This window comes from Choloepus didactylus, chromosome 16, assembly GCF_015220235.1.
Source record: "Choloepus didactylus isolate mChoDid1 chromosome 16, mChoDid1.pri, whole genome shotgun sequence".
NCBI classification, from domain to species: domain Eukaryota; kingdom Metazoa; phylum Chordata; class Mammalia; order Pilosa; family Megalonychidae; genus Choloepus; species Choloepus didactylus.
Window position 1 is genome coordinate 82,734,538 of NC_051322.1, and position 27,292 is coordinate 82,761,829.

Here is a 27,292-nt window from a genome sequence, read left to right on the forward strand (position 1 = left end):
ACTCTGGTGCCCTAACCACACAGCTCCACCTGGACACTCTTTGCACTTCACATCCTACACCCTCATCCTACAGTTTGCAATTGGGTTTCACTCTGACTCCTTCTCTGGGCTCTCAGCTTGATGGGGGCTGCTCTCTGCTTCACCAGGATTTTCCTGGCATCTGCCACAGAAGTCACATGCCTTCCCATGTACTTAGGAAACACCCTGGTTAGGGTTGGCAGATGCCATTTCCATTTCAGCAAGGGAAAAACTAAAGCTGCAAGATTACTGTCACCATCTGCATATAAGCATTTTGATTTTGGAAAAAGAAACAACAAAATTTTACTTGACAAATATTGGAAAACATGAAGAAGTAAAAGCTGCCCTGGTCCAACCAATGAAATAGATAGACCAAGAAAGGAAAGCCCCAGTTAGAAGTGTTCCTTGTGGATCTGGCAGGGACAGGTCCTGCATGGGAGCTTTAATCAAGTTTCCTTCACAGGAGCATGTGAGGTGACTCCTAGAGCTTCCCCACTTGACAGGTGAGGACATCCAGCTCAGAGAGTCATGGAAACATCCAAAGGTTGCAAGGTGGTAACCACAGCAGGCTGGCCTTCATGACTGAGCACAGAACTCATTTAAACCCAGAAGGCTACTCTGTCACCTGGGGAGTCATGTGTTCCCCATGGACCCTCTACTTGGCTCCTTGAGAGGTAAGCCCTGGTTGGTTGGATTCTCAGGATTTCTGAATTTTTCCCCAGTTTATACAAATCTAACTATGTGCACGTACACCCATTTTAACCTCACAGACAGGTCATTTCCTGTGCCACCCTCAGTCTGCCTGACAACGGCACATGAGTCTTTGCCCATAAACACAGTCCCACCATGTGTTCCATCAATGGAGGACTAGAGGTGATTGAAGCAGGTCCTTACCCCCATGGACACCTAGGTGGCATCCTAGTGCCTGCCCTTTCAAACACATCTCTGTTCACAATTGAACTATTTCCACAGAAGACCTGCAGGACTGAAATTAAAGTGGAGAATTAACAAAATTAATATGGACATCAACAGTTTCCATTGATAATGCCAAACTGCATTTCAAAAGGCAGCAGGAACCTAGTGTCCAAAGAGGGCAGGTGGCAGGCCATGTCCATTCTGCTGCCACAGGTGGTCTGCTCTTTCTCATTCTCTCCATCCTGGCTGTCCCTGCACACTGCCCTTGGAATTCCCAGGCTGGCTCTTTCCAGGCCCTGCTGCTGTTCCCCCTTCCCTCTCCATCTCATCCCCATGAGGGAGACTCACTAGTCTCCAGATACCACACTTCCCAGACTTTACTGGCCCAACAGTTCCCAGACCCTGACTCAGGGCTTTTAGCAGCCACCATGGTCCACACATTGTAACCAAGAATTTAAGATTTAAGGACTGATGATGATTACTGAATCATTACATAGATATTGCTTTTTACTTTCTGTTATATTAGAGTAGACAGAAGGAAATATCTGAAACCTGAATTGTAATCCAGCTGCCTTGATCTCTAATAGTGATTGTATAACCTTTATCTTGTGCCCTTATGATTGTAAAAACCTTGTGACTAACTCACTTGCACCCATTTATAGTTTTTTTTTTACTCCAAAGTCTTATGACCACAAAAGACAGCCCCTAGTGTTTATTAATGAAGGGTCTTGGATCAGCAAGAATTAACTCACCACAAGTCCAAAGTTATCTTGGTAATGGAAGCTGGATCTAACCAAAATGGGCTCACCTGATATGCACAGTAGCTTAGACTTTAACCTACAAGTCACCTATACCTCATTATAATACTAAAAATCACACTCATCATCATATTAAGCCTGCCATTTTCTTACATATGTTCTGTGACTAAGAATGTAATCAATTCTGTGCAAGCTCAATTAGATCACATCTAATTACATAATCTGGGGGCCACTGTACTCATTATCCTAAAACCTGCCCATCTTTTGATGCTTTAAAACTATCAGAGTTACTGTAGTTTGGGGATGAAGATTTTGGACCGACAGGCCATCTGTTCTCCTGCTTCCTGCCTAGCCATAAAAGTCTTTCTCTCTTTGAAACCCCAGTGTCTCAGGAATTGGTCATTTGAGCACACAGGGTAAAATAACCCATTGCCTTCATCTAGTAACAGTATCCCACTGACTGCAGGAGGCTCTGGACTTCAGATAAGGGGCCAAAGACCCCAGGTCCCCTCCTCAAAGGAGCAAAGCTTCCAGGGTCTTCCACTGCAAGGAGGGCACCTCAGTACCCTGCTTCCTTCAGCACAGACTCCTCCCCACCAAACATTTGGGAGCAGCTAGAAGGGGGATGAGGAGAGAAAGCTGGAGGCCAGGCCTACACTGCACGTTGGCAGTCTCACCACAAACCCAGAATTTAAGATCAGAAATGGATTCATCTGGGGTCGCCCTGGTTTTGACTTGGGTATTTATGAAGGAGATAGAGTAGAGAAAACTTGCTGTGCGTGGGCGGGGAGAGGGGGTCCCGGGGCCCGCCCCCGCCCCCGCCCCCACACGCCCGCCCGGCACGAATACCTGTCCGGGCTCGCCAGCGGCTCAGCAGACCGTGCACTTCCTGCTACACCCGGCCTGGGCGCTCCTACCTCTGGATGTTGCTACGGCCACCACCACCCAACAAACACACACAGACACCCGTGTCCAGACTCACGGGGGTCTCCAGGGCCTGGGTACTCCCTGCCACCATTTCCGCAGCCTAGGGAACTTTGCCTGCGGTCGGTGGAGGCCTGGGCGCCAAGGTGGTGCCAGGGGCGGGGCCGCGGTGTCGCAGGTGCTGCTGTGTGGGCCGCGCCTGTGCTCCAAGCCCGCGGGAGAGGGTCGGCCCCGCCCCTCGGCTCGGGTCCCAGGGCTTCCGGTGCTGGGAGGGGCGGGGGCGCGAGGGGTGGGCTTGGCAGTTTGCCGAGCTGGTGGAGTTGGGTTTCCGTCTGGAAGGAGACGGCCGCTTCCTACCGGAGCCCCTGGACCCTGCGCCCTCTCTGGGTCCCCACCCTGCGAAACCCTGAGTCCTCCGAGGTCAGGATCCTGTGGATGGAAGCTACGTTCTTAGCGCCCTCAGTGAACAGAAGTGCCCATATCCTAGCCAGCGGTAAGGAGGGCGGGGAGCGCCGGAACCCCCATCCCAGCAGCGGGTGGGTGGAGGAAGGGATGAGCCGTGGACAACCCCCACTCCCTTGGCCCCAAGTTACTCTGGGAGCCGAGGCTGTCTCTGGAGACGCTGGTTGCAGAGGGGCCTGGGGTAGGTAATCCTCTGATCTTAGCCCCTGGCATCCACTGCTTTCTGCCCCTAACCCCACCTCTGGCTTCCAGGACCTGGTTGGGAGGTGGCGGGAGACACCTGGTAAACCCAGACCTGAAGGGTGGGGCAGGACGGGTCTGAGGAGAGGCCCTTCTGGGGATGCTTGTTCTTCCACCCCCGGGGTCCCTGACCAAGCAGTTGGAGGGAGCCAGGTGGGGGAGACTTCCTGATCGGGAGAACTGCGAGGCTGTCCTTAGAGCTTTTGACCTTTGCCCTGGCCCCCTGCAGGCCTGACCTCACTGTGACCCTGGATCTGAGGGCAAAGCTGGGCAGTGGAGAGAAAGGGAGTGAGGCATGAAGATCCTGTAATGCGTACGGGGTTCTCCATGACCAGGGTTAAATAACTGTTGGGCAGTTACCAAACTGCTCAAATCCTGGATTGAGAGGCTTCTAGTGAATACCTGAATGGTGAGCCTTGTAATAAATACCAGCCTCTCTTGTGGAATTTGCAGCTTTGGGGAGCAAAAATCAAAGGCTAGTTGTTAACCACAGGAAGCAGGGAAGAAGTTCTCAAGGTGAGAAATGGAGACTTTGCATTGACTTCTAAAGGGTGGGCAAGGGCTACCTGGAAAGAAAGAATTCTGACTTCATGGCTGTATTTATTCCAAAGAATTGGGCGGGAAGATAAACATTTCATTAGTTCAAGGAAAATCTCAAAACATTCCATGGGGCTAGCGGAAGATTTGCCAAATAAACCACAACTGTGGGAAGAGTGGGTCGGATGCTCATTCACAGGCCTGAAGGATGTCCCTGATACATTGTACAATAGAAAGGGCACTGCAAGACATTTTCCAAGATAGGAGCCCTCCTGGAGTGCTAGAGGTAAAATGATAGATGCCACATTACTCAACCCTGGTTGCTCCTGGAGGGATAGATAAAATAATAAGGCCTATTAATTTTCTCCTTTGTGTTTATCCATATTTTCTAATTTTTATAAAGTGATAATCTCATGGTTTTCTATTTTTAAAGAGTGGAAAGACAAAACAGTGCTGTTAATAGGGTTGGGTTGGTGAGATTGTGACCAAGCCTACTGAGGCTGGAGCAACTGGGATGAGGGTGGGAAATGGATGGAAGTTAGAGAATTTAAGTCTGCATTTGAGCATCTCTTTTGCTGCAGCAAATCTCTCACTTACAGTGAGATATTTTTGGGAATCAGCCACGTGTCCTTTCTCTATGACTCACTGGATGCCCAGTGAATATATTGCTGATTACCCACAAAACACTAATAAATTATAACACACAATGTAACCTGTCAAAAATATCAAGTAAAGTATGATGTACTATTAAATTAAATCTTAAAGTAATTAAACAAATTATATGATTCTAAATTTTCATTGTTTTAAAATCAGTTACTTTTTTGTGTTGTTGTACATTCAGTAAGTCCCAGGTAAGATGTTTCATTTTACAAACAGTGTCTTAGTTGTCCCTTTGAGCTGGGCTTGCTGTTGTCTTTTTACAATCAGGAAACAGGTCCAGTGAATTCTAAAACACTTCCAAAAGACCCCTGACAGTAAGTCGCAACTCAGATTTTGAACCCATGGCTGTCAGACTCTAAAGCCCACACTTTTAACCTCAGCACTTCACTCTTTAAATAGTAAGTATATTTTTATTGTAGAATATAACATATTTACATAGATGTGATCACTTTCCAAGTGCAATTTATCAAGTAGTTAGAAAGCAAATTTCAAAGAATGTTATGGATTATGGTTCCACAATTTCAGCTATTTACTTATTGTGAAATATAACTATGCAAAAACATGAAAACTTTCAAAATGCAATTTAACAAGTATAAATTGCAATTTAACAAGTATAAATATAGGAAATTTCCAAGAATGTTATGGGTTACAGTAGCATAGTTTCAGTTATTTCCTTATTGTGAAATATTACATATATACAAAAGAGATAACTTTCAAATTATAATTTAACAAGTAGCTATATAGCAAATTTCAAAAATGTTATGGGTTGTAGTTACACCACTTCAGGTTTTCCTTCCAGCTATTCTAATGCACTAGAAACTAAGAAAAAGAAAATTATATAGAGATTCAATATTCATAATCCTCTCTTAAATTTCCTCTTGTCTATTGCTATCTCTTCCTCTAGTTTAATCATTTCCCCAATCTTTAAGGATGTCTAGGCAGTGAACACCCTAACTTGTTCATGTTGAAATGGGTGTTGATATTTTGGGAAAAGGGGACACAACTGGTTGATGTTCTTAAAGAGACTGTTGCCTCTAGGATTGGGGAATTAGCTGGAACAGGAGCTGTCTGAGTGATTTAAGTTTCCAAAGAATAAACTTAATGAGTGAAGCTTTTATAGTCTCAGATAGGGACCCAGGTATTCTTTAGGGTTTTGGTGACTACTGTTGACTTGGGCTTACCATACTGTGGCCACTTGGGTTATCTAGCTGAATCTTGCATAGGAGTAATTTCCAGGACAGCCTCTTGACTATATTTGAAGTGTCTTAGCCACTGAAACCTTATTTGTTGCTTTTCTTTTTACCATTTTGATCAAAAAGGCGTTCTCAAGCCCTTGAGGCCAGGGTCAGGCTAATTTCCAAAATCTGTGTCCCATATCTCCAGGGAGACTCACTCACCTGGGGGATCCTGTCCCATGTCAGGGGGAGGGTGATGAATTTATTTGCAGAGTTGGGCTTAGAGAGAGAATGTCTACATTTGAGCAACAAAAGAGGTTCTTTGGAGAACAAAAGAGGTTCTTTGTCTGCTTATGTCACTCAAAAAAGAGGTTTTTTTGGCTCATAGGCATATTTATAGGTAGGCTTAGCCTCCCCTTCACAACCTTAAGTTTCAGAAGAGCAAGCCTCAAAATTGAGGGCTTGACTTATAAAGTAGAGGGTTCCTCATTTCACATGGCATAGTTCTGCCCATGATAATCTGTCAATATCTCACATTATCATCCCTTAGTTGTACAATCCTCATCACTCACCATTTTAAATAATTCTCATTACCCAAAACATCCCATATGACTTTTTAGCCCTTAATTATTTGTCCCTAGTATTTGTGTGATACTAGTAAAGTATTCCTATTAATTAGAGTTCCTAGAATGCAATAGGTACATTTTTCCCATATACCACTCTGTTGTCAACTCTCCGTACCTGTGTCATACCTTAGAAATATATTGTGCAATAATCAATCTATATTTGTAGTGCTGATATGTGGGCTACATGCCTTCAAACAATCCCTTTCAATCCTGTTCACCTTTAATGCAGCTCTGATACTTATAATCCCAATAACAAGTAATTATCATTCCTATGCATTCCCCTACCTTTAAATTTACACTCACTAACATATCTGAACCAATTAAGTTATTATTCCCCCTTTACTAGCTTTTGTCTCTTTCTAGGTCCCCAATATTCTACATTATAAGGCCTTGATTTGAGATTGTTCAGGGAGTTCATAGTAGTGGTAACTTACAATATCTCTCCTTTTGTGTCTGACTTATTTCACTCAGCATTATATCTTTAAGGTTCATACATGTTGCCATCTGTTTCAGGACCTTGTTCCTTCTTACTGCTGCATAGTTTTCCATCATATGCATCTACCATATTTTATTTATCCACTCATCTGTTCATGGACACTTGGATTGTTTCCACCACTTTGCAATTGTGAACAATGCTGCTGTGAATATTGGTGTGCAAGTGTCTGCTTATGTCACTGCTTTCAGATCCTCTGGTTGTGTATCAAGAAGTGGAATTGCTGGATTATAGGGTAAGTCGATATCTACCTTTCTGAGAAACTGCCAAACTGACTTCCACAGTGGCTGCACCACTATACACTCCCAGCAGCAATTAATAAGAGTTCCAATTTCTTCACATCCTCGCCAGCATTTGTTGTTTCCTATTTGGTTAATGGCAGTCATTCTTACTGGTGTGAGATGATATCTCATTGTGGTTTTGATTTGCATTTCTCTAATAGCTAGTAAAGATGAAAATTTTTCATGTGTTTTTTAGCCATTTGTATTTCCTCTTCAGAAAAATATGTTTTCATTCCTTTTGCCCATGTTAAAATTGGGTTGTTTGTACTATTGTTGTTGAGTTTTAGGATTTCTTTATATATGCAGAATATCAGCCTCTTAACAGATATATGGTTTCCAAATATTTTCTCTCATACAGTTTGTTGCCTCTTCACCTTTTTGGTAATGTCTGTTGAGACACAGAAGCTTTTGATTTTGAGGAGTTCCCATGTATCTGTTGTTTCTTAGGTTGGTTGTGCTTTGGGTATAAGGTCTAACAAGCTACCTCCTATTACTAGGTCTTGAAAACATTTCCTTATTTCATCTTCTATGAGTTTTATTGTGCTGTAACTTGTATTGAGGTCTTTAATTCACTTTGACTTAATTTTTGTATAGGGTGTGAGGTAGGTGTTCTCTTTCTTTCTTTATTTTGGATATGGATTTCCAGTTTTTCCTGCCCCAATTGTTAAAGAGAATTTTCTGTCCCACTTCAAATGTGCCCTCCTCCCTATCTGCTGTGTGTCTGTGAGCCTCTGGGGTATGGAAGGGGCTCCTGAAGCTTCTGTGTGGCACCCTTTCCTGTGCCTGCTTCTTGCCTTTGCATCCCCTGAACATCTGTGTGGGAGAGAGTAAATGAAGTCAATACTCATCTGCTGCTTCCCTGGGGTCCCTCATGGGAGCTTCTTGCCATGTGACTGTGGAAGATTATCTCACCTGTTAATTGTTAATGTGGGTACATGGGAGTGGAGAGCCACTGCTCACTCCCTTGCCTGGTGGCTCTCTCACGACTGTTGGTGCTGGAGCCCATCCTGGCTGAACAAATTCACCCAGAGAGGCACACTTTCTTTGCATTTTTGTCCATGTCCCTACCATGGTTCCCTCTATGTCTGGTAACACCCTGAATCCATGGTCCGAGGCATCCTCTGGCCCCTCTCTAGTTTTCTTCAGTGAGGAGAAGCCCACTCTGCCTCACCCAATCTCCCATTTTCTCAGAAGTCTAATTGTAAGTATTTTAAAGCAAGCAGGACATGCTGTATAATCTTCATATCTAATGGAGCTTGGTATACCAGCAAAAGGTAGTGCGCACATGTGTTTAACCAATACCCATTGTAAACATAGGCTCTTCCTCCTTCTCCTCCAGGCTCTGTAAGGTGAAAGGCCATTTTTTAACACATCTTAAACATACTTGTACCTACTTCTGAATTTTCTATTCTCACTTGAAGCCAGACTAGATCTGGGGTTGACTCTCATGTCAGTTACTTAATAGCTGTGTGTCCTTGGGCAATTTACTGATCCTCTCTGTACCTTCTGTCTTCTGCAAACTGGGGAAAATGATAGGATCTTTCTCACTGGCTTGAGACATTTGAGGTGATGGTGGTTATCATTTTGTTAATACATTCACATCTGGTACGGGGAGTGCCCCTGTATTCCTTTTCCTCTTTCGAAACTGTCTGGCAATTCCTGCACTTTCCTCTATATTTAGCAGAACACAGTTTTTTAAAACTCCTGATCTGCAGGAGGCTGCAAGACCATCTAGACCTGCCTTCTAATGATCCCCCTCTACTCCACATAATTAAGTTCATGGGGGCTCCCCTGAGGAAGCCCCTGACCCATCTGCCTACAACAAGGGCTTCTCAATGGCCCCCAAGGTAGTGCCTCTTGGGGAGATTTCTCTAATATCTATTTGCATAGTAGGAGAGCTCACAAGTGTTGGGCACCAGTCTCCCTGGACCCTTTGCTGAAACAGGATCCCTGGAGCCCAGGCTTTGGGTGGCTCTAGATGAAGCAGATACCTGACAGGAAAGGAGTGGCTAATGTCCTGGGTAGTATTCCATGAAGGACAGAGGAGACATAAATGGGAGCTTGCAAGAGTAGTTGTCAGTCCTTTCTTCAGGACCAGAGAGTGTCCATAGAAGGCAGAGGGGGGTGGGAGCAGGGAATAGAAAAAGAGTAGCTCCAACACACTGAAACAGAGGTAGTTAGGAATGGCCCTTTTCTTGCTGTAGCAGAAGCAATTCAGAATTACAACCCTTCTCAGAGTGTCACATAAGTCTGTACCTCCAGTTGAAGACAGATTCTTTGGAGAAGACCAAGACCCACAATGCCTCTCCCTCAGGTTGGGGTCCAGGCTCCTCTAGAAATTCCTCCTCCAAAACCCTGTGCTCTAGCCTCACCCCTCAGAGCAATGACACAGCAGGTGGGAGCCCACACTCCCTACAGCCTGGGTCCCCAAGGCTCAGACCAGGTTTCCCTGGATGATTTTCTCCCCAACAGGGCTGGGGCTAGGGTGAGGTGAGAGAGACATTAAAAACTTAGTAGTCAAGATAAGTAATATTTTGATGCAGTATTTAAAAAACTGAATTTAATGCTAAAAATTCCATGATGAAAAAATATCAAAATGCTAACTATAGGAATATGACTCCCCAGGAGGAATGTAGACCTGGCATCGTGGGATGGAGAATATCTTCTTGACCAAAAGGGGGATGTGAAAGGAAATGAAATAAGCTTCAGTGGCAGAGAGATTCCAAAAGGAGCTGAGAGGTCACTCTGGTGGGCACTCATGCACAATTTAGACAACCCTTTTTAGGTTCTAAAGAATTGGGGTAGCTGGTGGTAGATACCTGAAACTATCAAACTACAACCCAGAACCCATGAATCTCAAAGACAATTGTATAAAAATGTAGCTTATGAGGGGTGACAGTGGGATTGAGAAAACCGCAAGGACCACACTCCCCTTTGTCTAGTTTATGGATGGATGAGTAGAAAAATAGGGGAAGGAAACAAACAAACAGCCAAAGGTACCTAGTGTTCTTTTCTACTTTAATTGCTCTTTTTCACTCTAATTATTATTCTTGTTATTTTTGTGTGTGTGCTAATGAAGGTGTCAGGGATTGATTTAGGTGATGAATGTACAACTATGTAATGGTACTGTGAACAATTGAATGTACGATTTGTTTTGTATGACTGCGTGGTATGTGACTATATCTCAATAAAATGAAGATTTAAAAAAATGCTAACTATAAACAGGATCAGCACTACTGAGTTTTTCATTTTGGCTCAGGCTCCAAGGAGGCAGAGCAGCAGTGCTGCACCCAAACCCTCCGTCCTTCATGGAATACTACCCCTTCACTGGCTATAATCCCTCTTTCCCTCTGGTCCTAAGTCAGATGTGGGGCAGAAAACAGGACATAGAGCCCAGGTTCTGTTTATTGGGCATTTGTGCCAGATGCTGTGTTCAGGCCACCCAATCTGCATATTGACCCTGCCTTTAATTTTTCATTTTATCATGGCTACCTGACAGTTTACAATACACAACTGCTCTACCTTCAAAGAACATTGTACCAATCCATGTGTAGTGTAAAAGCGTTACAAACAGTATGCATCCAAGTCCTCAATCCCATCCTTTGTGCTCTTATTGTCATATTTTTGACTTTTACTTATGCCATAATGCACAATGCACTGCCATGGTTTTCTTTAGACATTTGATTATCTTTTAGAGTGGTTAAAAAGGATTAAGTGTGAGTTGCATGTTCCCCCTCATTTTCATCATTTCCTGTGCTATTCGTTTCTTTTGCGTATCCAATTTTTGGACTGGAGTAATTCCTTTGCCTGTACAATTACTTCAACATGTCTTGTGTGAATCTGCAGTGTTTATCTAACCTTTCTTTATTAAAAGGTTTAGTTTTTCTGAAAAGTCTTCATTTTTCCTATTTTTTGAAAGATTTTTTGTTAGGTTAAAGTGGTTTTTCTTTAATTACTTGAAATAGTGTCCTCTAAATTGCATAGTTTCTGACAAGAGTCAACTGTAATCCTTACCCTGTTCCCCTGTATGTCATGTTGACAGCACTTTGAAGGCATGTTTAGGTGTGCCTGTGTGTGTGTGTGTGTGTGTGTGTGTGTGTGTGTGTGTGTGTGTGTGCATGCATTTGATGTTTATCCTGCTTGGTGAGTCTGAGTTTCTTTAATCTGTAGTTTGATGTATTTTGTTACTTTTGGAAATTTCTAAGCCTTCTCCAGATATTGAATCTTCTCTGTTCTTGCTCTTCTCCTTGTGCAATCCCAATTACACATTTGTTGGGACATTTGATCTTATCTCACAGCTCTTGGAAGTCCTGTTCTGTTTCATTTTACTTTTTCTCTTTGTTTTTCAGTTTGAGTAACTTCTATTGACCTATATTCGCTGATCCTTTTTTGTTATATTCATTTTATTGAGATATATTCACATACCACACACTCATACAAAACAAATTGTACATTCGATTGTTCACAGTACCATTACATAGTTGTGCATTCATCACCAAAATCAATCCCTGACACCTTCATTAGCACACACACACAAATAACAAGAATGATAATTAAAGTGAAAAAGAGCAGAGTAAAAAAGAACACTGGGTGCCTTTTTTTGTTTGTTTCCCCCATTTTTCTACTCATCCATCCATAAACTAGACAAAGGGGAGTGTGGTCCTTATGGCTTTCCCAATCCCACTGTCACTCCTCATAAGCTACATCTTTATACCATCATCTTCAAGATTCATGGGTTCTGGGGTGTAGTTTGATAGTTTCAGGTATCTACTGCCAGCTACCCCAATTCATTAGAACCTAAAAATGATTGTCTATATTGTGCATAACAGTGTCCACCAGAGTGACCTCTTGTCTCCTTTTGGAATATCTCTTCCATTGAAGCTTATTTCATTTCCTTTAACTTCCCCCTTTTGGTCAAGAAGATGTTCTCCATCCCACAATGCTGGGTCTATATTCCTCCCCAGGAGTCATATTCCACATTGCCAGGGAGATTCACTCCCCTGGGTGTCTGATCCCACATAGGGGGAGGGCAGTGATTTCACCTTTCAAGTTGGCTTAGCTAGAGAGAGAGGGCCACATCTGAGCAACAAAGAGGCATTCGGGAGGAGGCTCTTAGGCACAATTATAGGCAGGCCTAGCCTCTTCTTTGCAGCAACAGTCTTCCCAAGGGCAAGTCCTATGGTAGAGGGCTCAACCCATCAAACCACCAGTCCCCTATGTCTGTGAGCACATTAGCAACCATTGAGGTGGGGCTGGCCAATACCCCTGCATTCTCCACCAGCTCCTCAAGGGGGCACTGCATATTTTTCCTTGTTTTTTTTTTTTAATTAACTCTTCTTTAAAAAAATCAACTGTATAAAAAATAAAAAAATTAAAAAATTTACAAAAACATACAATAAAAGAACATATCAAACAGACCATAACAAGGGAGTAAGAAAAAGACAACTAACCTAAGATAACTACTTTACTTCCAGCATGTTCCTACTCTACCCCAAGAAAGTAACCTAATATAGCAACATTTCTGTAAACTGCTTCCTATTATACCCATCAGAAATAAACAGACCATAGTCATTCCTGGGCATTCCCAGAATGTTAAATTTACCCACAATAGCTTATCTATTCTTGTTGGATTATTATTCCCCCTTTCTTAATTGTTATCACTAGTTCCCCTACATTCTACATTATAAACCATTTGTTTTACATTTTTCAAAGTTCACATTAGTGGTAGCATATACTATTTCTCTTTTTGTGCCTGGCTTATTTTGCTCAGCATTATGTCTTCAAGATTCATCCATGTTGACATATGTTTCATGACATTGTTCCTTCTTACTGCTGTATAGCATTCCGTCATGTGTATAAATCACATTTTATTTGTCCACTCATCTGTTGAAGGACATCTGGGTTGTTTCCATCTCTTGGCAATTGTGAATATATTCACTGATTCTTTCCATGGCTGAGCTGAAGTTCCAGATGAGCCCATAGAAGGCATTTTTCATCTCTGTCATGTTGAGGGAGAGTGAAGGAGTTGTTTGTTTTTTCCTACATTTCTACTTTCTTGTTGCTGTTTCCATCTTTCCCACTAAAGCCTTTAAGATAATTTATAGTTATTTTAATTTCCCTGTTGGATGGTCTAAAATTTGGATTTGGGATCTGAGTTTAGTTTTGTTGATCACTTTCTCTCTTGATGATGTTTCTTTTATTCTGTCTTTTTTTTTGGTGGTAATATTTGGCCCAAAACCAGCCATATTCTTTAGGATGGTAAAAAGTGAGATGAATACTATTTATGTTTCACAAGTAGCACCCCTCTTCTGCTAGGCCTTTGACATGGGAGCTTGACTCAATCTTAGTAGTTGAGCTGGGTCTGGATTTTGTTTTATTATTTAGATTCAAAATTTCTAATATTTACAAAAACTGTACCGACCAAATAACAACTGCACCTTACTGCTTCTCCTCATCTCTGGGTAGCCTCTAATCTACTTTCTGTCTCTAAAACTTGCTACTTCTAGATATATAACTGGAATCATATATTATGTTTCCTTATGTGCCATTCTTATTTCACAAAATAATGATTTCAAGGTTCATCCATGTTGTAGCTTATATCAGAACTTATAGCTTCTTATGGCTGAATGATATTCCATGGGATGTGTATACAATACCTCAATTATCCATTCACTGTTAATGGACACTTGGGTTGTTTTCACCTCTGGCTACTGTGAATAATACTACTGTGAACACTGGTGCACAAGTATCTGTTTGAGTCCCTGTTTTCAGTTTATCTGAGTATATACCTGTGAATGGAATTGCTGGATCATATGATCATTGTATGTTTAACTTTTTGTGGAATGCAATATTGATTTACACATTGGCCATGCCATTTTACATTCCCATCAATAATGCATGTGGATTCTAATTTCTCCATATCCTCACCAACACATTATTTTCCATTAAAGAGAAACTTAGTGCATATGAAGTGCTGTTTCATTTTTGTTTTCATTTGCATTTCCCTAATGGTTGATGATGTTGAGCATCTTTCCATGAGCCTTCTGGCCATTTATATGCCCTCTTTGGGGAAATACCTTGTTCAAGCCCTTTGTGCAGCATTTTTTCCCAATTCAATTGTATTGAGATATAGTCACATACCCTACAATCATCCACCCATCAACCAATGAACATTTAAACAAAATATATTATATATATGTATATATATAACAATATTATTATAATGATATTTTTCAGCTGTAAAACAAATGAAGTCCTGATACATGTGACAACATGGATAAAACTTGAAGATTTCATGTTGAGTAAAAAATCTAGACATGAAAGGATAAATATTGTATGACTTCAGTGATTAATAATAAATTGAATAATAAAATTTATAGAATAAGAATCTAGAATATAGGTTGCCAGGTGGCAGAGTGGGGAGAGGGAATGGAACATTATGGCTTAAAATGTACACATTTCCTCTTTGGAAAGATGGTAAGGTTTTGGTATGGATGGTGGTGATGTGGTACACATTGTGAACGTAATTAACAGCACTGAAATATATATCTGAATGTGACTAAAAAGGGAAATGTCTGATTTTATACATTGTAATAGAATAAACTTTTAAAAAATTACATGGACCTGCTCTACACAGTGAATCCTAAGTCAAAACATGGTCTACAGTTAATAGTGCAACTTTTAAAATGTGCTATCATCAATTATAACATAAGTTCCACACCAATGAAAGTTGTTAATAATATGGTAGTATATGGGAATCCTGTATTTTATGTAAAATTGTTTTTTAAACTCACAATTTTCTATAAAGAAGGAAAATTGTGACTATCAACTTGGAACTCTGGAAAACATTCAGATCTTTGCTACTACCAAATAAATTCTCAATCAAGAAAATGTTTTAGGAGAATTATATGTACTTTCATTTTAACTTTATGTTGCCACACATCTCTTCCAGTTCCAGTGGTGGTTTTTAAGGGCAGTGTGTGTTCCCAATTTTGGTAACTGTTTTTGGTTGGAGAAAAGCAGATATTTACCAAGGAATTGTTTGTGTCTGAATGATCGTTTCTGGGGATTAAGCACTGTTTCAAAGCACCTGCCTTTGTTTTGTGTAAGCTGGTTGCTTCAGGGTGGAAGAATGGTTAAGTTTTAAAGGATGCTTCTAAAATATGTTGAAAGACAAATGAAGATATTCCTGCCACCTGTGCAAAGTACTACAGTTGATGCTAGCAATAGACATACTGAATTCCTGGGAGAAAAAGCCAGTTGTTTTTGGAATAAAGTATTTGAACAGCTACTGTGCATAAAGGGAAATCTGAGAAGGCACTCAGATGCCCAGGGCAGGCCACATGCTCAGAAAAGAGTTCGTAATATCCTAAGGTTTCACCTTCTGCTGAGCTTGAGACTCAGCACAAGCAGGAAGAGAATAGAACAAGTATTTTGGAGGATGTGGAGGAACTGGAACCCTTGTACATTTTGTATTGTTGCAAAATGCTGCAGACACTGTGGGAAACAGTTTGGTCACCCCTCAAAAAGTTAACCACAGAAATACTATGTGAACCATCAATCGTGTACTAGGTACATACACAAAAAATTTTAAAACAGATATTCAAGCAAATACTCAAAATTGTTCATGGAAGTACTATTCACAAGGGTGAGAAGGTGGAAAAAGAATGAGTGAAAAAAATAAACCTGATGTGTTTTTTTAATCAGTCATTGCCTTTTAAGTACCATATTATATATTTGTTTGTGCGTGTGGATATATGTGCCTGTACATTTTTTTAATCTGAAATCAATATTCTTGTGCTCAGTTTCTCTTGTTATTGCTGTATTTTCATTCTCAAATTTCTACTTCATTTTAACTCAAAATTAATTTTGAATACCATAAATATTATTATATGACATGTAAACTACTCTATTATTATACTTGCTAAAAATCAGATTAAAAATATCCCTAAATCTTTAATTTTATAAAAGGAGTATTATGAATCCAAATGAATTAGTTTGTACTATCATTCCAAATAATTTTGTGCTTGCTTCTATTTTACTAGAGTAGCTTTTCTGAAATTGAATATCCTCATTCTCCTGTTTCAGTTCTTTCCAAAATAAATAATCATTCCATAGTTCTGATGACATTTCTGTCTTTTTTCATTATTGGGAATAATGTATATTTTGTAGCTCTGTCACATAAGGTTAAATTGGTAAGCAAATGAAGGTAAAATTACAATTTAGAGGCAAACATGTACTTTTCTAGATTAGAGCCTAATGCCTATATGAAGACTTGACCAAAAACAAAGGACCTGTCAGAATTATGCTAAATTTTCCTTACATGTTTCTTATAGCAGCCATCATTTTACCAGTGTAGAAGTTTTTCTTAGCATACTGTCTTTTCTTAACAGAAAGTCAGACTGTGTTTAATCTTTGCATAAGTTTCTTCTTTGGGTAAGTTATTGAATTTGGTTGATAATTTTCTCTTGTACTTAGTACCTAAAATTATTTAATAAGATGATGAAGAAAGTACTGAAAATAGGAAGATGCTTCATTTGTTTCTGTGAAAGGAAGAAGTATTTGAAATGATGTAAATATTTGTCTCCAAAGAGGTGTTATAACCAAATATACATTAATGGAAAAAGTGTATATTACTACATTGGAATAATTCATTACAATGGAATTAATTCAATAGAATTTACCTCATCCTCATTTTATACTATATTAATAAATAGCACCATTTAAACATCACACCCTTACTAAAGATATTTGTATGTTAAGCAATAAATAAATTATCCTAGAGTAATTTTTTTCCTGTTATCATGTTATTTTTTACATTGTAATATTTCCAATACAGTGGAAATATGGACATGAAAGTAGGTAAACAGTTTCCATTTTCTTCTGTTTCTTACAACAGCTGTATATATCACATTCTCCACTGACTACCACCTTTAATAAATCTTTTGTTTTTTCCACTCAGCATCCTAAATTTCCCTTTTTTCCTTTCTCTACAACCCTAAATCCAACTCCCTACCATTTGTTTTTACCTATTCATTATCCATTCATTTATTTCCTAACAGCTATCCTTACATCTGGAACATGGCCATCTGAATCAGCATGTGGGACACTAGGTTTCTCATGAGGAAGGAAATCAAATTTACTGCTAACAGATCAAAGTTAAATCTGTTTCACACATATTTGAGGACAATACATATAATAAGGAAGGATCACCGTAAATAATTCATTGTGTCATCAGTAGACATAGATAATACTTTGTCCTCAACTTTGTTTACACTGCTATTTTAGGGTCAGAAACAAAATGAAAAGAGGATTGAGAAAATACATGTCCTTCAACAAAACTTACATAAGCATGCATGGAGTTTGTCTATGGACAATATGTTCCCATCAGAAGATGTAGGAGGTTTATGAAATTGCATAATGAATCATATAATCAGAAACCAGGAAAGATGGGTATGATGGTTAATTTCATGTGTCAACTTCACTAGGTTATAATGTCAATTTGTTTGGTCAAGTAAGCACTGGTCTGATTGTTACTGTGAGGGTAACAGTAACCAGGTTTGACTGGTTACATTTACAGTCAACAAAGGAGATTGCCATCAGCAATGAGAGGAGTCTCCTCTTTGAATCAGTTGGAGGTCTTACAGGGAGACTGAGGATTTCAGCGGTCAGAAAGAATTGTCATCACTCCCTCAGCCAACCCAAGTCCTCTGGGGAATTCAATTATCACATTTATTGGATTGTCCATCTTGCAGCCTGCTCTACAGAATCCAGAATTTACAATCCAATGACTTTGCATGACAATTCTTATAATAAATTTCTTGATATTTATACAATAATATAAATCTGTTTCTCTGGAGATCCCTGGCTACTACAGTGGGATAGAAGGGATAATTATTATCTAACTTATGAGGATTAATTTCTGAGTATAAGGGAAATAATCTATTTGTGCCTTATAATTAGTTTTTGTTTAGGAGTCAATGAAAATGAAAATACATCTATTAAATATATTACCAAGTACACTTGCCTTTGCCATAGTTTACTAAGAAAACATTCTATAATGAATGTTAAATACAAAGTTTGCATGCATTCTTGGAGACTCTGTGGAAGATATTTTTTACCTCTGTGTTCCTTAATCTAAATATCAAGGGGTTAAGCTTGAGGATAACTAAAGTGTAAAACAAGAGGTCATTTTATTAGTATCAATGGAATGACCAGGTTTGGGCTGCACATACATAAATAATAGGGTCCCATGGAGCAAAACCACCACTGTCAGAGGAGAACCAAATGTGGAGAAGCCTGCCCTCACCTGAGCACATCCTCAGGATGGCAGATGTAATGAACATATAGGAGACAAAAACAACAATAACTAAGGGAATGAAAATGATACCAGCACAGACCAAAGTCAGTAGCAGTTAGGAGTGAGTATCTGAGTGAGTTAGCCTGAGGAGAGGCAGGTCTTCACAATAGAAATGATTGATGATATTGGAGTGGCAATCAGAGGGGCAGAATGTGAGGAGGGTATGAAGCAGTGCCACAGGGAAACTGTAGTTATGGGGGGCTGCTAGAAGCTGAATGCAGATTCCTGGGGACATTGTGGACATACACAAGGGCAGGGACAAATGGCTACATATAGATCATAGAAAATAGAAGCAAATAGCAAGCACTTTCACACCATGAAAGTGAGAAATCAGCTTAATTTAGTACCACAGGCTTTGAAAGAGATAATGTTCTGTTTGTATAAGAAATTTCCTAGCATTTGGGTGTAATGACAGAGGCATAACAGAAATTGATAAATGCCAATTGGTTAATGAAGAAGTACATTGGCATATTGAGTCTTACATCTGTCCTAATGACTATGATCAAACCCAGGTTGTCCACTACTGTGCAAAGATAGATGGATGAGATATATACAAAAAGGAGCATCTTCAACTCCTGATGGTCTGTGAGGCCCACAGGAATAAACCCTGTCACCTGGGGCAATTTATCTGAGCCATGTATCTTTCCAGGATGTCTGGGTAAGGAAGAACAGAGGAGAATTAAGCTCAGGTTACCATTTCTATAAATCATGTTTTATATCTTAATATCTTATAAAGAGATTTTGTTGCTAATTTAGGAATTGTTAGCAAACTGGGAGCTTGGAATGGGAAAGAATGAAGAAGGAGATATTTGTGGGAATGAAGTATTGTATCCTCCAAGATCTATTATTATATATGTAAGCTGTGAAACAGTACACATTGCCTTAGTTTCTATCCAAAACTCTTGTATATTAAATTATTTAAAGCTACAACCTGTCATGTTAGAAATGTTTAAGCTATTGTTTTGATAGAAGAAATGTTAACATTAGCAAAAGAGAGCCAAATAAATCTTTGCTGGCATGGCTTGACGGATCTGTCATTCTTCCAGTGCAGACATGAACTCCACATTGTCATAGTGATGAGAAATATATAGTTATAAATATATTTCCATTTTAATAGTTTACCACAGAGAGGTCACTAGGGGTTGTTAGTAATCTTCATAACTATGGTAATATTGCAAAAACTGAAAATGGGGGTCTTTATGGAAGGAAGAAAAAGAAATGCTCTATAGGTATTCATCTCATTTTTTTCTCACTAATCTGATTTGTAAACATAACACAATTATCCCTATTTTACAGATGAGGAAAAGGAGCCTGAAACAGAAATACCTACAACAAGGTCAGACATCTTTTGTAAACTACAAGTGGGTCTCATGCCATCAGTTTCTGACTCAGGACTCCACTCCCCTTATCATTATATTTTCAATACAACCTATTTTTTTTTCTGTTTTGGGGCACCTAAATTATTTCCAAGATTTGCTTGATATAATCCTACACAAATATTTTTATCTCTATGAGTGAACTTACATGATCCAAAGAAAAGAATTCTTATGAAATTTTAAAAGATACTGCAAACTGGAGTAAAATTGATATCTATTTTCTAAGAGTTTTGCATCAATTTGTAAGTTTCTTTGAATTTGTCTTTTATTAAAGTAAAACAGGTTTAAATTTATTTAGTATATTAATTTTTGTTTTCCTACTGTATTTTTATTTAAATATCTTCATACACTTTTTCTTATTTCTTTAGGGAGATTTTTATACTTAAATTTTTCAGTATCCAAATTACACTATGTTTCTATAGATTAATATAGAAATGACAAGCATCAAAAGCACATTTCTTTCCTCTTCCTCCTTCCTTCTCCTTCTTCTTTTCCTTCTTCCACCTCTCCTCCTCCTGCTCCTCCTCCTCCTTTTTCTCCATCTTCTTCTCCCTCTCCTCCCCCTCCCCCACCTCCTCCTCCTCCTCTCCTTCTTCTTCTTTCTTCTTCTTCTTCTTTCCCTCCTCTCTCTCTCTCTCTCTCTCTCTCTCTCTCTCTCTCTTTGAAAATTGGAAGCAAAGATTCCATAAAAAAGAAACAAACAACAACTCATACAATTTGAATTGTAACTCTGGAAATTTCACTGGGGATAAATGTTGTATAAACAAAATAAGAGTATTTGTTCATCACATTTATTTTCTTTAGGGTTTACTAATAGCTGCTGTATACTTACAATAACAATTTATTAAGAAATGTTAATATTATGGTAGTTTTATTTGTTTCAATTAACATGTTTTTTGAGCAACAAATATGACATAAAAAATACCTTTCAAAGAATATTATTCACCATAACTTTATCCTAAATAAATTTTTATACTCCCATCTGAAATCCTAATACAGATTGAGTTTTCATAACTAATGAAAGCAACATAGAAATGAAGAAAATAAGAAACCAGTTGTCCATCATTCCCTAACCTCTACATTGCATCATTGTCCTAAGCATTCTCTAACTTTAAAATTATTATTATTAGTGTTTTCAAAAAAAATTATTGGTGGCATTGCCAATTAGTGTCAGGTTTAGGACTTTCTTTGAAATAAATGTAGGAGTTACATTGCAAAATGCTTACAAATATCTTTCTAAGAAATGTGTATCAAACTCCTCCTAACAGTTACCCAACAACACTGTATGCACAAGGCATTTGGTAAAAGCTCTGAGCATATACTTGTATCCTAGTCACTCTGGATTAGATGGCAAATAAGAAATTGTATTGTCAATTTAGGGTGTAAGGAATGAAAGATGGACTTGTGGGTTTTGTATATTGGTTATAAATTTTTAAAAATCTGTTAGTTTTCTGTTGAATACATTCCAACCATAACACTGGGCTAAAAAAAAATATTGAGGAAGGGGACAGAATATTACATTTCTTTTATCATGGCATAGGAACAGAATATTATCACTGAAACAGAAAACATAGCAAATGTTTATGAATCACAACCTTATTATATTGTGTGAGTGACAATCATGATATTATGTATGTGTGAAGTTAAGTTTCAGATATTAAGTAATTCTAGTATGTATATACTGTGATTAAAAAAGATACTGGCAAATGCATCCAATACATATTGCCAAATGTCCCATCTCTATTTTAGACTTGTTATAAAGTTCCATGACTTTATACCAGACATGGTCTGGTATTGCAAAACCAGATCTATAATTACAGAAAATCTTATAGCAAAGAACCCAGGAGCAGGGTGATATCCCTGGACAACCCATATTACTCTAAATATAATAAAGAGATAATTGTTACCAATGAAGACAATGAAATAAAAATATTTAAGTAGTCAAAAAATATATTTGATTCCCAAATTTATTTTCATTTTGGTTTAAAATGTAAAAATCAGGTTATATGATTAAATAAATAATAATGAGTAGAGGACATTCTACAGAAGGTCATGAAATGCCAAAAGCACCATTTTTATATATAAGAGTTCAGAAACTTTATATAGTGAATCATGCATAAATTCACACATTGGGCTCATTCACTGTAAGTTCATAGGCTTCTAATTCACAGTTGTAATAATCACTGTTAGCATCCCTATGCAATTCATAGCTTAGGCTACACTGCTTCATCATTTTCCTGTCCCTCATATCTCAACTCAAACAAGGGTATAGTACATAGTATAATCAATAAACATGTAATAAAGATCATGTCCAGTGAACTGAGCTTGGCTGCTCAGAATAACAAATTTAATGTAGTAAATTAAGGGTATCCTCTTTTAACATCTGTTGGAAGCAATATAATTTTATTTAACTTTGATTCACTAGTGAATTTATACTAAAAAAATACATGATTCTTATTTTTAGTGGCTCTATGAGTCTCCATACCTAATTAGAATTTTTTATATTTCAGAGAAATAAAAATATTCCAAAGATCTATGTGGCCTTCTTGCTCACTAAAGCATTTATTAAAGCTGCCCATTCTGCAACCAGAGCCATCCATCTAGAATCTTGTCATAAAATAAAAGAGACATACAACAAATACAAACTAAAGGCTTTGTCACAATTTTAGTTTAACTGATCAAAGAGAACTCTTTTTCTGGAATGCCTCACACTTCTACTCACTATGTTGGGGAGTTCAGATGATAATCTTTTGGTTTCCTGATCAATTAATGGAGAGCAGCAGGTTATTAGTCACGGGTTTATTTTAGTAGTTTTTCCTGTCCTCACTGATACCTATATGATAGATGAAGATGTTCCAGTAAAAGAAAGAATGCACAAAGAATTTTATGGATTTTCACACTCCTCTCACATGATGGAGAAAACATCATTGCTTACCAGTGTATTGGTCTCAGAAGAACTGAGTGTAGGTGGAGTTTGTTAGTTTTTTTTTTTTTTTTTGGACTTCTGTTAATCACCATAATGATAACACTCAATGGCCATGGAAAACTAGCAGAGTTTCAAAATCTTACCTAGGCTCACTCAGTTGGTTTGTCATAGATCAAGACTATAGAATAGGGGTTCTATGTTTCATCATTTTCAAGTTCCTTGTTTTTTCACTGCAAACTCATCCCTAAAAATCTCTTCCTGGATCACTGTACTCTAGCATTCAGCAATTTCTAAAATATGTCGATCATGTTCTAGACTCAAGGTCTGTGCTCCAGCAATTGCCTCTGTCCTCTTCCTCTAAATAGTCATAAGGCCTACTCATTATCTGTTACAGTGGTTTGTATACTTGCTTCTTTATTATTCACCTTCCCACTCAAACAGAAGCTCCACAAGGGAAGGAAATGCTTTGTTCAGCATCATGTTCTTGTAATAACATTATTACATGAGCTTGTAAAATTAAGTACACAATATTTTTGAAAGAGTGTAACATGTAAATTTTCATGTAGCCTATGGCCATTTTGCTTAGTAACATATTCTCTTGTTTTGTTTTTTTTTTTTTCATTTTCTCTGTTTCAGGAAGAAAAATTAAACTTAGTCAATTTTCATTAGCAAGCTTGATATTTGTTGTGGCTATTGAACAAATCATTCCTGATATTTTAGAACTCTCTTTATGTAGATGAAGTCTTATGGTTTTATTTAATTTTATCTTCAGTGATCAGTTCACATTATTAGTTAAAATTATCTCAGTAATAAAAATAATCATATCATATTGCTAACAGAGTCCAATGCTCCCTCCACTTCTCTAATGGAGAATTTGTTTCTTCAACATTGTGTTTGTCTCTTTGACTTGTGTGGGTAGAGTTTGCTAGTTTTTTGGACTTTTGTTAATCATCATTTGAAATCTGTGGAGAGTTTGCATTAGGTATGCTTTGAGTCTCACCTCTACTGGGATATGTTTGTTAATCTCACATTCCCTCCTGAGTTGTGGAAAGGGAGTTGCTATGTGAAAACTCTGGGGTTGAGCCCATCTAAACAAAGTAAACATGTAGACTTCTTCATATCTAGGGAAGAAATAAAACACAGAAGATACGGAATTCCTGGAATCCAAAGTCTTTCAGTGAAATCAGTGACATTTCAATAAATCAATAAATAATGCTTTAGATATAGTATAACTGTTATAATCTAACTTTTAACTAGGAAAATCTTTAAAAATAAAATACACATTATTAAAATTGTAAGAAGAATGATCATTTATCCAAGAAACATGTGTTATTTAGATCTCAAATTCTGCCAGCTGACAAAATCTCCATTTGTTTCATGGACTTATGATTGGCAATGCAGAGAAGACCTGCCTGGTACACCTTAGGTTCTCATGAGTGACACTAGAGTCAATAAAATTGTCCCCATTAGGAAGTACAAGTGGATTTTTTTAAGGATTGAGGAAGAGTCAATCATGGGCCAGGGGAAATATTTGTGAGAAAAAACTTCATCAGCAAAGCATATTTTCTGGATACTTATTAGAGAGTTGTCAGAGAATTATTAAACTCAGGGAGACAGTACAATATTTTAAGTCACAGTTACCAGATGTTGCTTGAGTTCTGAATTGTGAGACAAATCTTCCTTACAGTAGAATTTCAAATAATAAACCTGAAAGGATTCATGTGGGAAATAGAAAAATTAGCAGTAGAACTGCATAGCAAAAATAGTTGCAGACTACATTTAGTGACTAATGTTAAAATTAGTGGGCAAGGTCTTATTTGAGACTACCATCATGATTTTGAGATTACTTTTTATATATTATGTCACATAAATATGTATTTTCTACATATTATGGTTTTATTTTGTTTATAATTAAAGCCAATACAACTTTTGTATAAATACCATAGAGGTATATGGAAGACAATTTTTATCCTCTCTTGAGATCCAGTTATGCTCATGTTTACACAACTATACATCAGAGACATTTCATTGTGAGCTTTAAGTTAGCTGTGCTGCTAAAATTTACACTATGGAAATCTGTAGCAACTGCTACATATCAGGGATTTATAGCTTATTTTTCTGAGAGCTTGTTGTGAAACATTTAACAGCACACAAGTGAGCTTCTCCCCTGTGTAATATTTAATATATTATTTTATAAAATGCTTTAATATATTTTATTGTAATGAAAAGTAACCCTCATTACATCTTTCTGGAAGCTAACATAATTATAAGTTTCTGTAAAATATCTCTGTCATTAGATACAATTCTAATGCTGTGACTTGCTATAACAAAATTATGAAAAAATATTTTAACTATTTTTAAAATTACCCAAAGTGGCAGTTACTTAGTATATTCTAAATATATTCTATGATCCGTAGATTAAAGACAAAACAGAAAAGCTTAAATTGGATATGCCAGAATGTTAACAGAAGTTATATTTGGGTGGCATTATGACTGATTTATTTGAAGATCAGGAATCAGAATCCACATTAGATTATACAAAATATCCAAATTAATAATTCACAAGCCATTTAAAGAAGGAGAACATAGCAGCCCATAGACAAGAGGAAATGAAGTTAGAAGAAATTTTGTCTTACTCTTCTAGATTCACGGTTAGTACACAAAGACTTCAAAGCAATCATGATAAAAATGTTTAAAATATTAAAGAGAATTATGTTTTAAGAATGAAATGACAGTATAATTTCAATGATTCCTTGAATAAAAATAGAAAGAAATCATTGATAAATTGAAATACTGTAATTGTTAAGTACAGTAACTGAAAATATTACAATGTCCCTAGATGGGTGCAACAGCAGATTTGAGCTTGTGGAAATAAGAATTAATAGACTTGAAAATAGATGGATAGTGATTATCTAAGCTAAAAACAGAAGGAAAATTGAAGAAAAATGAACAGAGGCTCAAAATTTGTGGGACAGCATCAGGAAAACTAATATAAACCTAATGGAATTTGAGAAGAAAATGATACATGAAAGGGGGACAGAAATAAGTACCAGGGAGAATAATGGTTGAAAACTTCCCAAATTTGGTGAAAAATTTTAATCTATACATTCAAGAACTTCAACAGAAGCCAAGTATTATTAATAGAAAGAGATTCATGCACAGGCACATCATTAAAATATTCATCAAGGAAATAGTATTCAGCATTAAAAGGAAAGGACTTCTAATGTTTACTACAACATGGATGAAATGCACACCCAAAATATAATTTTGCTGAGTGAAAGATGCCAGATACAAAAGAATTCATATTGTATGATTTTGTTTACCTGAAAATTCCAAAAAGCAAATCCATGAGACAGACTGTAGATCAGTGGTTGCCTGGGGCTGTATTTGAGAGTGAGAATTAGCTAGAAATTGTCATGAGGGAACTTTCTGTGGTGAAAGAAATATTTTATAACTGGACCATGGTTATATTTACATGATTCTACATTATTTAAAACCATTGATTTTGTAAACTTACAAATTTAGAACAGCATGATGATATTGCAACTCTACAAAATTACTCAAATGAATTTACCTATAATCCATTTAGCCTACAGTAGGTGAATTTATATGGTATATTAAATTAAACCTAAATAAAACTGTTGAAAGCATCATAAAGTTGCAATGTTGGGATTTTTTTTTTTTTTTTTTTATGTTATGACTAAGTCTCAATTTATCCAGCTGGTATAAAATCTGCAGCTTATTTGTTACCACACACATTCTACAAATACATTAAAATAGCTGAATTTTGTGTAATGAAACTATGAACCAATCAAGATTTTAAGTTTATGCTGTTTTATATAGTGGTTAAGAGTGTGGGCTTTTGAGACAAACTCATGGTTTGAATCCCATTTCTGCCATTATCAGTTGTAAAACTGGCAATTTGCTTAATCTTCCCAAAGATTCAATTATGTTACATGCAAAAATACTTTAAAATGAAAATTTGATTTTAAATAGGGTTAAAAAAAAATAGACATATGATCTTTCAAGTATATAATGCCAATGCTATATTACTTAGAACATTGGCAGACATATAGAGACTTCCTGAAAAGTATAACATCCAGAAATTTAAATCTTTTTCATTTTTACTACTGATTTTAATTCAGTCTTTTGACATAAATCAATATACAAATCAGAAATGGTTTTTTTGTCTCAAAAACTGTAGTTGTAATAGATTATAAAAATAGCTGTTTCTTAACTTCTCGTAATGTTTTACTGTTTTGAAAATTGTGATGATATTTGACATTAGTCTAAGAATTGTTTCAACATTTCCCTTCCACAGATCATGATCTTATTCTTCTTCTTTCCTTAAGGTAATTATGATTGGCCTCTATAGTAAGAAGCATATTCTGATGAGTGTGCCAGAGTCTGCTGGACATTAGAAGCCACAAAATTTCAGGAATTGTTTCTGTTTGATGTGTTGGTTCCTGATTCTTTCTTTCCCTCCAGGTAAACATGCCCAAGTCACATGCCAGAAATAAAATGCTGCATTCTTGTGCTGTA

The 27,292-nt window shown here is 37.5% G+C and overlaps 1 protein-coding gene across 1 annotated transcript; it reads left to right on the top strand.

The window, feature by feature from the left end:
- The first annotated feature begins 664 nt into the window (after nt 1-664).
- LOC119511383 lies at nt 665-27,292 on the top strand. Its single transcript, XM_037805789.1, has 5 exons — nt 665-692; nt 2,380-3,108; nt 3,771-3,833; nt 19,745-19,784; nt 27,103-27,292. The coding sequence occupies exons 1-5, from the start codon at nt 665-667 to the stop codon at nt 27,104-27,106; spliced, it is 864 nt and encodes a 287-aa protein (XP_037661717.1). The 3' UTR covers nt 27,107-27,292.